The sequence below is a fragment of the Schistocerca cancellata genome, chromosome 2 (assembly GCF_023864275.1).
Source record: "Schistocerca cancellata isolate TAMUIC-IGC-003103 chromosome 2, iqSchCanc2.1, whole genome shotgun sequence".
Taxonomy (NCBI): domain Eukaryota; kingdom Metazoa; phylum Arthropoda; class Insecta; order Orthoptera; family Acrididae; genus Schistocerca; species Schistocerca cancellata.
This window is the reverse complement of record NC_064627.1, coordinates 588,703,986-588,720,525: the sequence shown is the minus strand read 5'-3', so window position 1 is coordinate 588,720,525 and position 16,540 is coordinate 588,703,986. Positions and strand designations below refer to the sequence as shown.

Here is a 16,540-nt window from a genome sequence, read left to right as displayed (position 1 = left end):
TGTTACTGAGAAACAAATTACTATAAACCATTTATGTGGAAAGAAACCGTAAGTTTGCTGTCATTTATTATAGACAATTTCATTTTGTACATTCTATATTTTAATTTCTGTGTATGACAAATCCAATTGCAGACAATTTCATTTTGTATATTCTATATTGTTAATTTCTATGTATGACAAGTCCAATATCGTTTGTAAGATGACATGGATGCTAAATAAATAATTAAATAAAATAAACTGTTTGAGTGTAGTTTCAGTTGGCTGGGACTGCAACCGCATGTGTGTGTGTGTTTGTATGTGTGTGTGTGTGTGTGTGTGTGTGTCTATTTTTGATGAAGGCCTTACTGGCCAAAAGCTTTATGTGTGACAGTCTTTTTGTTATGCCCATCTGTGACTCAGAATCTGCAGTATGTGATAAGTAGCAACTTTCCTTTTTATAATATTTTCTCACTTTTTGGGCATTTGTAATCCCTTTCACCTGCTCCATTTACTGCATTTTTATATTTTCTCCTTTCATCAATTAAATTCAATATCTCGTGTTATCCAAGGATTTTTACAGGGCGTTATCTTTTTACCTATTTGACCCTTTGCTGCCTTCATTAATTCATCTCTCAAAGCTACCCATTATTCTTCTACTGTATTCTTCCCCCCCTGTTCTTGCCAATCATTCACTAATGCTCCCTCTGAAACTCTCAACAACCTCTTGTTCATCCAGTTTATCCAGGTTCCATCTCTTTAATTTCCTACCTTTTTGCAGTTTCTTCAGTTTTAATCTACAGTTCACAATCAATAAATTGTGGTCAGAGTCCACATATGCCCCTGGAAATGTCTTACAATTTAAAATCTGGATCCAAAATCTTTATCTTACCAGTATATAATCAATCTGAACCTTCCAGTATCTCCAGGTCTCTTCCATGTATACAGCCTTCTTTCTTGATTCTTAAAACAAGTATTAGTGATGATTAAATTCTGCCAGGTGACTTTCTCTTTTATTCATTTTGCCTTTTCCATATTCACCTACTATTTTTCCTTATCTTCCTTCTCCTAGTATAAAATTCCAGTCCCCAAAGACTATTAAATTTTTGTCTTCCTTAACTATCTGAATAATTTCTTTTATCTCATCATACGTTCCTTCTCCCTCTTCATCATCTGCAGAACAAATTGGCATATAAACTTGTACTTCTGTGGTGGGTGTGGGCTTCGTGTCTATTCTGGCTACAATAATGTGTTTACTATGCTGTTCATAGTAGCTCATCCGCATTCCTGTTTTCTTAAAGATTATTAAACCTACTCCTGCACTACCACTATTTGATTTTGTATTTATAACCCTGTTCGGACCTGACCAGAAGTCCTGTTCCTCCTGCCACTGAACTTCACTAATTCTCACTATATCTAACTTTGACCTATCCATTTCCCTTTTTAAATTTTCTAACCTACGTGCCCAATTAAGGTATCTGACATTCCATGCTCCAAACTGTAGAATGCTAGTTTTGTTTCCCCTAATATCAATATCCTCCTGAGTAGACCCGATCTGGAGATGCAAATGGGGGACTATTTTACCTTCAGAATATTTTACCCAAGAGGATGCCATCATCATTTAACCATGAAGCAGAACAGCATGCACTTGGGAAAAGCTATAGCTGCAGTTTCCCCTTGCTTTAAGCTGTTCACAGTGCCAGGCACAGCAAGGCCATTTTGGTTGATGTTACAAGGCCAGATCATCTAGTAGTTGCCCCTGTAACTACTGAAAAGGCTGCTGCCCCTCTTCAGGTGCCATACATGTCAGGCCTGTCGACAGATACCCCTCTATATTCCTTTAGATTTCTCTGATTTTTTCAGGCAAAATGTAATTCCTAGAGAATTCCACATTTTCCAGAACTGCCACCCTGTTTGCAATGTTCTGTACTTTCAAAACATATTGTTTCAATAGTGATTGGAAACTACTCCATACCTGATTTATGTTTTGACAGTTAAGTTTCTTAGAAGCACAGCTAGGTTATTTTAACATTTGCATCCTTTGTGAATTAGGATCACAGTCCAGAGTTTGCTAAACAAGTTTTCAGGAATAATATGTGCTAATATTAATTTCATGCTGAGTGGTAAACCTCCACCAGGTTAACATCTAATACTACATTGTTATAGTCAATTAACTGGAACTTTGTGCAGATCGTATACCAAGAAGATTATTTGATTTTCAGAGCATGTGAAGTCTCGTAAAACTTCATCTGTAACATTGACCAAGCTACAGAAATTATCAACTGCATCCAAGTCTAAGCATTTTAATATTAGATATTTGTAAGTTTACTATTAAACTAATTACACTAAACCTTGAGTTTCCTATTATTTGACAGTGTGGTAGAGGTAGGTGAAAAAAGTTATTCTATAATCTTTACTGATACTTTTGACAGCTTTCACTTTTTTATATTATTTTATTTTAATTTTGTGTTGTTTTTCTACAGCAATCAAGAGCATATTCAGACAATTTATGATGACACAGTTTCATTAGACTACTTTGAAGCACAGACTGTTCTGCAGTGATAGTGGTGGGTGATCGCCATCGCTGGCTATCCATTTTGTTTTTGTAGCCCCCCCCCCCCCCCAAATGTCTGATTCTTATCCTCCAGTTGTGTCATCGACACCACCCTTTCTTTCCTCTTCTGTCAAAGAAGGGTAACTTAGGCTGAAGCCTCTTGACAGTACCAGTTTCTCTATCTCGCTTCCATCCAAGGTATGGCTTCCCCCTTGACACGGTGTCTAACAGTCCTCTTCTGTGCTTTTGCCACTGGATATGAGCCTTGTCCTCTTGCACCAGTTGACTAAGGTTTCTCTCTTTGCCAATGACAATATATTGTGTACCTGTATAGGACTGGTCCCATTTATGATAACTATAGTTGAGAGATGTTTTAATATGTGTTAATATTTTGTAGCTTTAAGAGGTCTGTACACCCAATAATCTTTTAAAATGTGCTTAATCCACTTCTGACCCAAGTCAGGTGTTAATGTTTCGCAGTATGTTGATTTACTGTGTTTGTCAGCCAAATACATTGATTTTCATACAATTATGTACTTTATTATTTTGATGATGTATTTTTATTCTGCCACTGGTTCCACTAAGTAACAACAAGATTAATGTTTGCCAGTAAACATATAACAGCTCCACATTTCTAGCGGCATCCGTAAAACATTGAAAGGCCTGTACTGATTCAGTTCACATAGTATTTACTCTTTTATTACAATGAGTTTAGTGTTGTAACACTAAATTATTCATATAAATTATTTGACCCTAACAGCAATCATAACAATCATTCCATTTTTTAAAAAGTTCCTGCCACGATTTCAGCTCTGTTTATTTTAAGATCTGGTTGAGTGGTAATTGCTCAGTATCAGAATATACGATAACCAGATATGCATTTGCCTTTTGTTTTAACCAGTATTTTAAGACTTGATCAAAATATGAAGTTCAGTAAAATGACCATGACTACAATTACTTGGATTAAATGTTTAGATTTTTTCTCAAATTTTGCTTAAAAGTTCAACTGGTGCATACTATGTGATTTACAAATGACATTTGGAGCATCAGTTAATTGTGAAAATCTGTTGACACACTCGAGGTGGAAAAACAGGAAAGGGAAATTCTCTGGAAAAAATTCAACCCAGTATTTTTGTGAATGACTCTGGATAAGCAAGCCATCAAGGGAGATCTACAAAAGGCAGAAACAGCAAACAGCTTTAGAAAAAAATGGATGAAATTCTATGGACATATCAACACGAAGACCAACAACAGATTCATGAGGCAAATGTTTGAGACACCAAACACTAGCAAAAAGAAGATAAAATGAATCACTAAAACAGAAGAATATACTGAAGATGTGGAAATCACACAGGATAATGTAAGCAATCAAGAACTGTTCAAAACATCACAAAGAACACACACTAAACCGAAACACATGGAAAAGAGAACAGGAAATAGATTACTAGAAGAACAAAAGAGAGACCACAGTGAGCATATGAAAAGAATTTGTGAAGAATGAAGGAACAAGAAAAAATCTTGGCTACTCAAATTCAAATGCTCTCTAAAAAAGAAGTATTCAAAATATTAATAATAACAATAAAAAAATAATTACTAAAAGCATTGTAAAATACAAAAAATATTACTAGATTTATTTCTACTGATTATATAACTGTACTTTAAATGAGCTGAAGTCAAATTTTACATAACACTCACGTTTAGTGATACTATTAACAAAATATACAATATACGACTCTGGTAATAAAATCACTGATAGAGTAGAAGGATTTGGTCATCAACAAAGCCCTATAGCTTCTCTTATGTGAGGAGATGCATAAACCAATATACTGTTTACAGCAAATGCCATTAAAATATAAGTATACTGAGCAGCAGTAGATAGGACACCAGTTCTTTGAAAATTTTCCAACAGGAAGTTTCCTACAAGACAATCTTGAATTCATAGCACAAATTATTCGTGTTACTTGCTTTTGGGATTTGAGAAAATTTAGCTTCATTGGATGAGTTACCCCATAATGTGACATCACATGGCATTATGGAATAAAAGTAACACAATATGTAACTTTTTCTTTTTATGCACCCAATTTTAGACAACTTGCACATCACAAATAATGATTTTTTAAGTAGATTCGCAATTGTTTAATATGTTCTCTCTAGCTGAATTTACTACCATGTTGTAATTCTAACAGTTCAACTCTGTTGGCCTTTTTTATATACATAATATATTTTATGAATATCCTAGGTGAAACTCTTCTGAATTTATAAAGTAATGTCTAAAAAATATGACAATGAATTTGACTATTAACTATTCAGTAACATACACAGTAGATAGTGAAGCTATAGTTGCAGATGGCTATAAATATTTGACAAAAGAGCAGGAATTCTACTTTTATACGTTCAAATATTCTCAATCACTTTTTAGGATTTATAGTTAACTCTTTGGGTGTGGAAGAGGCTTGCAGTATTGTTACATGGAAAAGGTTATGATAAACATAATACAGATTTCAATTAAGAGTAAGCTCTGACAGAAAGCTGATTAACTGAGAAAGTGTGGAGTTTAAAAATCAAATGATAATGGTTATCAGAGATTGTGTAGCTTATCAATGTTGTCCTAACATAGCAGCAATGCCCTTGAGTAACTACGTAAATGTTTTTACACCTCAGAAAACTTTTTGGAGAAGAAAGTAATATGAATTAGTGAGGCTTGTGATAAGCCCACAGCATAAGATTACAGCTGCTCGTGCAGAATCTCGTAAAGTAAATGCAGAACAACCCAAGTAAGGAAACTTAATTCCACAAAAGAAATTCGATAGCCTACTGCTTGATCTTACCGATATAGCAATACAACAGAAGTACAAATGACTAGATAAAGTGAAAACTATAGAAAGGGATGGTAATACATTCCAAAGGCATAAATTAATAATTTAAGAAAACTACTGAGAAACACAAAAAGATAAAAATAAGCAACTTAACCATATGAGAATACCATAAAAAAAATATTACACATGTTAAGAAAAAGGAATATGTACACACAGGGACAGGATGAGAATGTAATTAAAAACAGTAAAAGTCTTAATTTATACATAAACAATTATACTGATTATAAATAACTAGCTTAGATCAGTTAATAATCATCTTCAGATTTAAAAAATAAAATAAGAATAAAACATTAATATGTATCCATTTAAACAGATAACTCATACTGAAAATATTTAAAATTATTAAAAATGTACCTGATTAAGTATGTAACAGTGATTCAAGATATTTAAAATTGTGCTTGATTAATCACCTTTTGTTCAAAATAGAACTATCTGATGCTGAAATATATACTTAGATTGCAGCATATTGCCAAGATAATTACTCTTAAAATAAGAAGCAGAAGACTTTGTTTGTCATGAGCATCTGTACATCAGATTAAATATCATTTATGTTTAATTACTGTACCAAAAGTTAAACATCTGAAATTTAATCTTTAAAAAAAATTCTTTTAATTATAAGAATGCTAGAAATACTTGCGTATTTGGTTTCATCTCTCCATACCTAAGGAACGGACAATAGTACAGACTTCACGAACATCAATTGATTTGTTCCCAGCATGATCAAATACTTCAAAAGCTTCAATAATTCTCTTCTCCAAATCAGACTGATCTGAAAATTATGTGTTCAAATAATATATTACATAATATGGTTAGTTTATCTACTTATATCTTGGATTTAATGTAATAGGAATCTTAAGTATTATAAAAACTACTGAAATTTAGAAGTGCAAAGGCACTTTTTTAAATAAGAAAATAAAAAAATTACGTTTATGTATTATTCAAATGGACCACACACACAGAGATTTTTGAGATAGTAACTAAGCATACATATTTCCAACAATGATATTATTTAAATATTGCTAAAATCATGTTCATAAAACAACATTTTGTTATAAGATGATGTGTGTGTCATGTAATGACACATCTATTTTATTGACCATGAATATTAAACAAACATTTGAATGTTACTCAGTAACATTCCATAAAGGTTTTCTGTCTCTGTACAACAATTTATAAGTACAGGGGGCTCCTTTCAGCTAAACACTCCAGCAATAAACTTTTAATAATAATAATAATAATAATAATAATAATAATCTTTATTTGGCCGTAATAACCTTATAGTCTTGGATATTATACTCCTTGCACAACAATATTAATAAAATAATACAAAAATATAATGGATATATACAAAAAATAACACAGTAGATACTACACTTCAAATATCTTTAAAAATATTTACTGCTATTAACATGATGGAGGTGGATATCTACAAAAATAGTATTAAAAATAAACTATTTGAGAGATCTTTAAATGAGTATAACTTTCTTTTAATTAATACCTGTTTTCATATGTACTTAAACTTCTGTCAGGAGTGGTGTTTTTCACAATGAGATTAGGCACGGTGTGTCAAACTGATCACATCACTCATCGCATAATTATTTGTTAAATTTCATTTGCAAAATGCATTATAAATCGAAAATATCTTTAAATAAATGCAAAGGTGACATAAGATCACAACAACAATAGAAATATTAATCATTCAGTTTCCTTATTGGCACTGTTGGACTATGGTAACAAATGACAACAACATTATTTTTTCACTAGCTTCTTTATTAAATTTCTCTAATTAACTTATTATAAATGACAAACACCTTCACAAAAAGGCAAAGGTGACACTGGAGCATGATGATGATAATATTACTCATTCATTTGTCTCATCATCACTTTTGGACTGTGGTAACACTTGAGGGTGTCAATCAGTTTGGCTTTTGACACATTTTGCAACAATATTTTCTCAGTCTTTTCTTTACTGTGCAGGTGTTACATCTTTTTCTCTGGATCCCAGTTCCTATTCACCTTTTCTACTGTCTGTCTTCTGCTGTCATGTTGGCCTACAATGTTGTAGCCTTGGTTGAAGATCCCTGTGAATTCCTGAGGAGTCCAACCTTCTTTGAGACAACTGAGGTAGAACTAATGCATGAGATAGTTGTTTCAGGAACCCTTTTCTTCTGGAACAATTCTCATTGTTGCCACAATAAATTACTTGTGCATTGATTCCATCATATCAATCGCTGCAAAAAAATTCAACCGTAAGCCAATGGCACACTTCTTGCAACATTGTATGAACTCAACTGATGTGCCAACTCCATCTCTGGTGCTATTATAAAATGTTACAATGGATGGCTTCTCATTATCTCCATTGTCAGCATTTACTGAATTGTCTTCATACAAATTTGATGCCAGAATCATGTACTTTCCCTTATTAGGAATATCGGAAACTACAATACAACTTTTATCAAAGCCAAAAAGTGAACTGGGAACAGCCCTTCCTTTACTGGTAGTAAATTCCAGAGGAATCAGATGTTTGTTTTTCTTCATTGTCCCAACAAAAGAAACATCTTTCCTTCCTGACTCTTCTATCAAGCCAATACTAGTAAATCAGTTGCCTACCATCACATTTTGACCTACCCGATAAATAGGTCTGACACATAACAAGTTGATCCGTGTATTGTGTTTTCTGCTCCAAGAGAAACCTTTTTTGTAATATATATATTCTACACTGCCAGAAAAAATTAGTACAATCTTTTACATATTTTCATTTCACTCAAGATCTATTGTTGCAATAGTGCATATGGAGTACATGAAATGAATAGCACAAGCGGTACTGAGGAACCACATGTCGACCCATGCTGAAACACCCACATTACTACGTGGTGTAGCCTCCAAGGACGGCAATGCAGGAGCTGACTCTGGGAACCAATCAATCATACTGACAGCGAATACTATATTGGGATACATTATTCCATGCCTGCTCGACCTGTTGACGTAGTTCTGTAAGAGTTTATGACTGACAAGTCGCAAGAGCCTCTTCTCATTACATCATATTCCACAAGTGCTCGATTGGAGACAAGTCCAGAGATTGTGCTAGCCAAGGAAATTGCTGCACGTCTTGCAGAGCATGTTGAATTTCACAAACAGTGTGTCCTATTGGAAGGACGCATCACATTCCTATTGCAAGAATAGCAAAATAATGGGTCTAACAATATTCTGCACATACCAAGCACTGGTTAGGGTCCCCACCAGAAACACCAAAGGTGAACAAGAGTTATCGTTTATCCCACCCCAGACCATAAAGCCTGTAACGGGGCCAGTGTGTCTTGGACGAATGCACTCTACGAGACAGTACTCACCAGGTATACGTTATACACATAAACATCCATCACTTACATGTAGGCAGAATCTGCTTTCTTCACTGAAGACCATGCCATGCCATTGCATCTTCCAAGTGACCATCTGATAGCAAAACAAGCTGGCTGTATGATCGGTCACTGCTGTCTTCACAATACAACAATCCTGATAGGCGTCTGTGCTATGTGGATGTCCAGAACATCATCTACGAGTGTGAGAATGTTCATGAGACCACTGATATCAGCATCATTGCACAACTGACACAATGCATCCAACTTGCATGGCAGTTCTCCAAAAGGACCATCCCACCACTTGGAAGGCCACAATTTGACCCCTTTCAAACTCACTCAATTGACTGTAGGAAGCAAGAGTGTGTTCAGTGACATAGTTGCCTGTTTGCTTCCCACATTTGCACCACATTGAGTCTTCTATTTGTGAGCATTTCCTGTTACGGAGTAGAAACAGATGGTGCTCTGGTAGTGATACCACTAAGCTATCTGTTGGTGGACAACACTGAAACCACTATCAGTACATCTGCGGGGTTGTTCATAAATCAAGGTCTCCAATGCTTTTTCACATAGTAAACATAATTTTATTATGAAATCAATTACATATTCTGACAGCTTGGACTTTTAGCTATTTTTCACATAGTTCTCATCACAATCAATGCATTTTTGGAGACTCTCTGGAAGCATTTTCATACCCACGTCATACCACTCTCCCACCGACTCATACAGGAAGGAATCAACGGCTGCCTTGAGCTCTTCATTGCTTGAGAATTTCATCCCCACCAAGTGTTGTTTCAAGTAGAGGATCAAATAGTAGTCGCTAGGAGCCAAATCACAGCTCTATGAAGGAGGGTCTATGATTTCCCACCCAAATTTGGCAATGGAATCTGTTGTGGTGCTGGCAACATGAGGGTGGGCATTGTCATGGTGCAAAACAAACTCCCTTTGTCAGCCAATCCCTCCAATTGTTCTGTACAGCCCAGCATAGTTTTGTTAGTGTCTTGCAGTACCTTGCCACATTGATTGTTGTACCTCTTTCTAGGTAGTCGACCAGCAAACGCCTTTCCTATCCCAGAATATCGAAGCCATCACTTCCCCACTGTCGGTGTTTTCTTGAACTTCTTGAGATTTGGAGAGCTGGAATACCGCCACTTTTTTGAGTGTTCCTTAGTCTCTAGCATTAAGTAGTGAACCAAAGATTCATCCCTATTTAGAGCTGAATCCAGAAATTCCTCATCCTCTTCCTAGTACTGGCACAGAGACTTGCAGGCACTTTCGATACACTTCTTTTTATGGTCATCAGTGATCATCCATGCCAGATGCCTGGCACACACATTGTGATACTCAAAAATCACCAAAATCTTGCCCACAGTAGTCTTAGCGATGTCCCTTCTCAGTTCGGCAATCTCTCACACAGTTACACGCCAATCTGCAATCAAATCTTCTTTCACTTTAGTCACTGTCTCATCTGAAACTGATGGATTCCCACAGCCAGCCTCATCATGCACATTCGTAAGGCTGTCTGTGAACTCCCTACACAACTTACACACATTTTGTACATCCATACACTTTTCTCCATATACATTGGCCAACTGGCAAAGAATTTCAATAGGTGTTGACCCCTCAAACCACAGAAATCTAATCACAAGACACTATTTGCACTTGGTAGGAGTATTGATTTGTCTATCCATTGTTAATGGCTGCTATTCCAAGAATGAGTGCCACAGAGAGACGGGGACAGGCAAGAATAGTGGTGTGGGAAGCAAGGAACATGGTACTGTTGTCAGATTTAAGCTAGCTTGCTCTGTCCTAACAGGAGCTTGTTGGAGATCTTACTTTACGGACAATACTCATACTTTCCCCCACAAGGCATATGCTGTCACCGGATCAAAATCAACATTGTTTTTCCAGGTGTACTAATTCTCTTTTATGACAGTGTATATCTAATGCAGGTGCAGGTGACTCCAAAACTGTTATTTATGCAAAATCTCATTTAAAGTTATTGCTTAGTTGTTTATATTTACTTTCCTAATTACAATGATGGAAGCAATTTTACTGGAAGCTTGAGTAATTAAAAGTGACACCTAATTAAAGTTATGATAACATGTATAATAGGAAAAACACTGTGAGGAAATAAGCAGGGATACTGTTCCACCCATTCGAAAACAGGCACTCCCAACTTTCTGAGAATGTATTTAGTATTATCTGAAATTAATTAATTCATGAAATAATTGACATCAAGAATTCAGACCCCCAAACTTTCAATCACCTACTTTGCTTTACTGATTGCAAGAGTCTGAAATTTGACATAATTTTATTGCTGTATATTTTTCTGAATTGGACACCACCTCTCACTAATTTAGTCAGTAATTAATATTTCAAATAATTTAGTAACATAAAGTATTTATTTCAAGGTGGATGCCATAATTATGCACTGAGGATTTCAGAAGATGCATAACAGTATTGTTCCATGAACTTCTGTGAATGACTATCCAGGAACAGTTTACAAAACCAAACAGTAGTGAAGTCTTAGATTCAATGCAAAACAGCAAAATCTAGCTCAGAAAAATTTCCAACCATAAGTTTCGGAATTAATGTATCCTTACACCTGCCTTCAAATAATCAACCCTGTTCCAAAGTTTGCAGTACAGTAACTCACCAACACACAGACAAAATCTTCATGTCAGACTGTGTAAGAATCTGTTGGTGGTTTGCAGCATTTGGGTAACATCTCAATTTCAGTATGAAAAAAAGTCCACGTCTAATGATCATACACCTAATGTCTCTATGTCATATCATGTTAGACCTGCTAGCACACAGATAATGTCATTATGTCAGTATGTGTAAAAGTCTACCACCAGTGTTTTACTTGCAATAGTTCTGTCATTTTAATGTTAAGTGTCTGTAATCATGGAATATCTTTGCTACTTTACATTTAATGTGAAATAATAAACATCCAACTTCAAAGTGCTAATATTCCATCACTACTATATTGGACTACATTATTAACCATGGTGACAATATCTCAAACTGTTTCGTGTGCACTGTAATTTTCATGTTCCTGTCATTGAACATTCTAACACTATGAACTTTAGCTGATACTGTGATGATGTTTAATGACTGGATGAGTTTCTTCACAAGTGCTTGTAATGGAAGAAATGGTCATCTCCTTACTTGTATCAACTGTGAATTGTAAAACTGGAGCTGTCCATCAACAATCGTACAGTGCAGTTAAAGTGGGATGAACCATTTCTAAAATTTATTCTGTGCCCGGACTACATCATTTAGCACTGTCCTTCACATCAAGAGTCTACAGGGCAATTTTGCAGTAAGCAGGTAATCAGAAAGTCACATATGGTGCACTGGTGTGAGAAATTGTTCCATAAGGACACAGATGATAAGAACAAATTTAGGTGGGAAACTCTTTAACCTTAGCACAGTCATAAAAAAATCTAGGCAACACCAAAAGTCACATACTGTCATGCCATGTGAGGGTCTCTCTTTGTTTTGGAGGACAAGACAACTGGTCAGGTCAGTGCAGGGTTATCAACAAGAAGTCAGATAGGAGTAATTCAGAAGCAGGACTAATAATGAATAAGAAAATAGAAACATGGCTAAGCGACAACAGCAAAGTGAATGCATTATCTTAGCAAAGAGACGCACCAAGTAACATTCATCACACTAATACGGGATAGGATAGGATGGTTTGGTCACAAACAGCAAGGTCTTGGTGGTCACACAGTAGTCTAAGTTTATATACCAACAATCTATGGAGACTACGAAGAGATTGAAAGAATGTAAGAAGAGATAAAGGAAAGTGTTCAGATAGTTAATGAAGATGAAAATTTAATTGTGATAGAGTAACGGAATCCTGTAGTAGGAAAAGGAAGAGACAGAAGCATAGTAGGAGAACATGGATAGAGAGAAAGAACTGGATCGAGGAGCTGCCTGGAAGAATTTTGTACAGAGCATAATTTATTCATCGCTAACACTTGATTTAATAATCATGAAAGGAGGTTGTGTATATGGAAAGCGATGGTGATACAGAATGGTTTCATATTGATTTCAAAACCAAATTTTAAACTGTAAGACATTTCCACATACATGTGATTACTGCGACAATCATTTTTTTGGTTTTGAACTGCAGATGAAAATTGAAGAAATTGCACAAAAGGTAAGAAATTACGACATGAAACCTGGCTAAAATGAAGGAACCAGAGGTAGCTGAGAGTTTCAGAAAGAGTATTAAACAACCATTGACTGAGATACAGGAAAGGAATATAATAAAAGACAGATGTGTAGCTTTGAGGGATGAAATAGAGAAGGCTGCAGAGGAGATGTAGTCTTGCAGTTTACTAACTTTGTAGTGTAGATTCATGCAATCTGTATTGCAGTTGTCATTCATTTTGAACAGAAAGTGATCATTGGAGACAGCTCAGTCAGGAACTCACTCACATCCATTTGCGACAATTGCATTTCCACCTTTTTGTGTGCTTACATATCTGTGTATTTAAGAGGTTTATTCATGCATTTTATGAGGTTTATTCAGAAGGTAAGGTCCAAATTACATAACTAACTGAATGTTGCAGAAACATTCAAACGCACATGTGCACTGACTCTCTGCACACTTGCTCCTCCACTGAAACCATTTGCACTGATATTGTCGCAATGTGCTGTTTACAGCGAAAATTCAAAATGTTTAAACACCTGATCAACTCACTGACTGGGAAATACAATCAATCATTCAGTTTTTGACAACAAGGAATGTTACAACAGCAGAAATTCATTGACAGGTAAATGAGATAAGTGACAGCCTAGTGCATAAGTTTTCAAGGACAGACCGGACAATATCCGTGATGAACCACGATCAGGCCACGTATCAGTGATCTCAGAAGATTTTGTCAAAACCATGGACAAAATATTTGTGAAGACCGGCCTTCACAATTTCAACTTTAGCATTGGAATTTCCAAAGATACATAGAAAAACTGTCCACAAAATTGTCTCTGAAAAGCTGCAGTTTTGCAAATTGTGTGCATGTTGGATTCCCAGGCTCCTTACTGAGAAACACAAATGGAATGAATTGATTGTGCTCTTGATTTTTTGGAGCAACGCCATAAGGAAGGTGATCAGTGTTTAGAAAACACTGTCATGGGGGACAAAACATGGGTTTCTCTCATTACCCCAGGGTCTACACATCAGTCAATGGAACAGCATCACACATCACCAAAGTCAAGGCCAAGTATACAATCTCAGTGCATAAGGTTATGGCAACAGTCCTTGGGGATGTCTACAGTCTTGTTAGCTGAGTTTATGTAGCAATGAAGAACAATAAACACAATGGTTTACTGCACTAACCTGACAAAACTTTGACATGCACTGCAGAATAAGTGCAATGGCGTTCTGACGTCTGGAGTCTTTTTGCTGCATGGCGATGCCAGATTCCATTCTGCCATTCACATCCAAAATCTGATCATATCTTTTGGATGGGAACAGATTGTCCACTCACCATACAGTTAAGACTTGGCACTGAGTGTTTTCATTTGTTCCACTACCTATAGGAGTTTCTCAGCAGCAAGCACTTCACAGCAGATGATGAGATGAAACAAACAGTTAAAAGGTGGGTTATCCTCACAATTCAGAGATGTGTATGACTTAGGGATAAAAAACCTTGTACAACATTACAAAAAACAAATATGGAAACTAAATGGAAAAATTGGGAAACAATGGAATTATAGAAAAACAGTTTTTTGCAAAAACCTGTAACGGTTTTTTTATATAAGAAATCACACATTCCTGTCCAAATAACACTTGTAATAACTCTGTAATGTACATTTACACAGACTGCAGCACAGCTGTCACTCGTTCTGAAAAGCCATGCACCATCAGAGATAGCTCTGCCAGGTACCATCCTCCATTTGTAACACATCAGGAGAACAGCAAGTTACATATTTAGCTGTTTCCATCTGCTTTGTAATTTAATTCTTAAATTAGTAGTAGTAGGATGAATACCGAATGTGCATGCTTTGTGTTGATACAGGAAGAGCTGGTCACAGTTAGCAAACAACTGAAGGCACTATCAGCAGTGGTCTACATTGTTGGCCATGGTCTGCCTTCTGCTGCCTTGGGGCATAGCGACAATGGAAAATCTGGTGCATTGCACGGTACACTCCCTCAAGGGCTCTGCTACCAAGGCACTTACAGCGTACTTGATGTGGGGGATCTGTGCTCACTGCCGAGTGAGTGATGGGTTGTAATGCATTCAATTCACTCGAGACAGAGAGTCAATATGTGCCCTGACCATCTGGCATTGCCCATTCACCCCAGGAGAGGATAAGTGACCTCTCCTTCAGCAGAGTCCAAGCAGGGACACATGTAAAGGGGTTTGCTAGTTATCAGGAGCGCCGATGTTAGGTGCGTTATGGAGCCTGTTAGGGGAACAGCATTCAGGGCAGGAAATAAATCCAATGTGTACTCAGTATGTTTGCTGGTGGACCTCCTCTCTGACTCATTCAAGAGGCCCTGCCTCCAGCTATTGAGGGTACAGGATATCATCATCTGCAAGTTGTGCTCATGTTGGCACCAAAGATGCCTGTCACTTGGGTTCTGAAGCCATCCTCAGTTCGTGTGGGCAGCTGGCAGAAGTGATGAAGGCTGCTGGCTCTCTCACAGTGTGCAAGTGCAGCTCCAACTTGCAATATTGAACACAGAAGTGATCAGGGTCCTTCAGTTTGGAGCTTAGTCAAGGATGTCAACCAGAGTCTCTGTTGATTCTGTGATTCTCTTGGCTGCAGGTATCTGGACCTGCAATATGGGGTGCAGAATTGTAGGAGTCCCCTAGAGGGGTCAGAGGTGTGCTACACACAGGAAGTAGCAGAGTACTTTTGGAGTGCACATGGGGGTTTTTAGGCAATAGTTTGAGGTCCTCTGACGAATTCTCACAGTCAATGTGCATAGACTGAAATAAAATTGTGTGCAAACCAACAAAACTTCAACTGCCAAAACTTTAACGGTACATTTCAGAAGCTTTTGCAACAAAGTTTCTGAATTTGCTGCCCTACAAGAAAGTTGTTTGCACTCAAATTATACTGGGAATTGAAGGCTGGATGAAACCAGGAAGAGAAAGCTCTGAAATATTTAATGAGGCATGGGACATATATAAAAAAAGACACTAGATGCCATAAGAGAGAGAATTTACATTGCAGCTGACAAAAATATTATGTTTATCGAAGTCGAAATTGAGTCTGACTCTGAAGTTATCTAGATATGAGTAGGTAGATTAGGTGAACTCAAAATAATCAATGGATGTTTTTACTGGCCACCTGATTATGTTGTAAAAGTTGTGGAATCATTCAAACACAGTCTACACTCAATGGTGCGGAAGTACCTCAGTCACACAATATTACTTGTAGGCAATTTTAATCTACTGAGTATAGACTGAGATGTCTATGATTTCATTGCATGCAGTACGGACAGACAATCTTGTAAAGTAGTTCTGAATACATTTTTTGAAAAGTGTATTGAACAGTTAATTCAAAAACCCACACACAACAGAAATATTTCACACCTCTCAGCTACGAGGGTGAATCAGAAAGTAAGTTACACATCTCACTGCTAGAGCACACTGTGTGTCATGACCATGGCAAATGTGTAGCATGCAACAGTAACTGCTAACAAGTCCAATCAGATGGGTGGTGTGGTGTCCTGTCGTGTTGCGTGTGTGGAACACAATAGGCTCAATAGCGCATCAACTGTATGTTTACTCCAAATTGGAGATGCA

The 16,540-nt window shown here is 36.6% G+C and overlaps 1 protein-coding gene across 1 annotated transcript in view; it reads right to left on the bottom strand.

Moving 5' to 3' along the window:
• Nucleotides 1-16,540, bottom strand: part of LOC126147082 (dynein regulatory complex protein 8) — a 191,442-nt gene that overhangs the window by 131,839 nt on the left and 43,063 nt on the right. Inside the window, exon 2 of the mRNA XM_049915667.1 lies at nt 6,068-6,175. Within this exon, the coding sequence (XP_049771624.1) occupies nt 6,068-6,175 (108 nt within the window). The remainder of the gene's footprint in view (nt 1-6,067; nt 6,176-16,540) is intronic.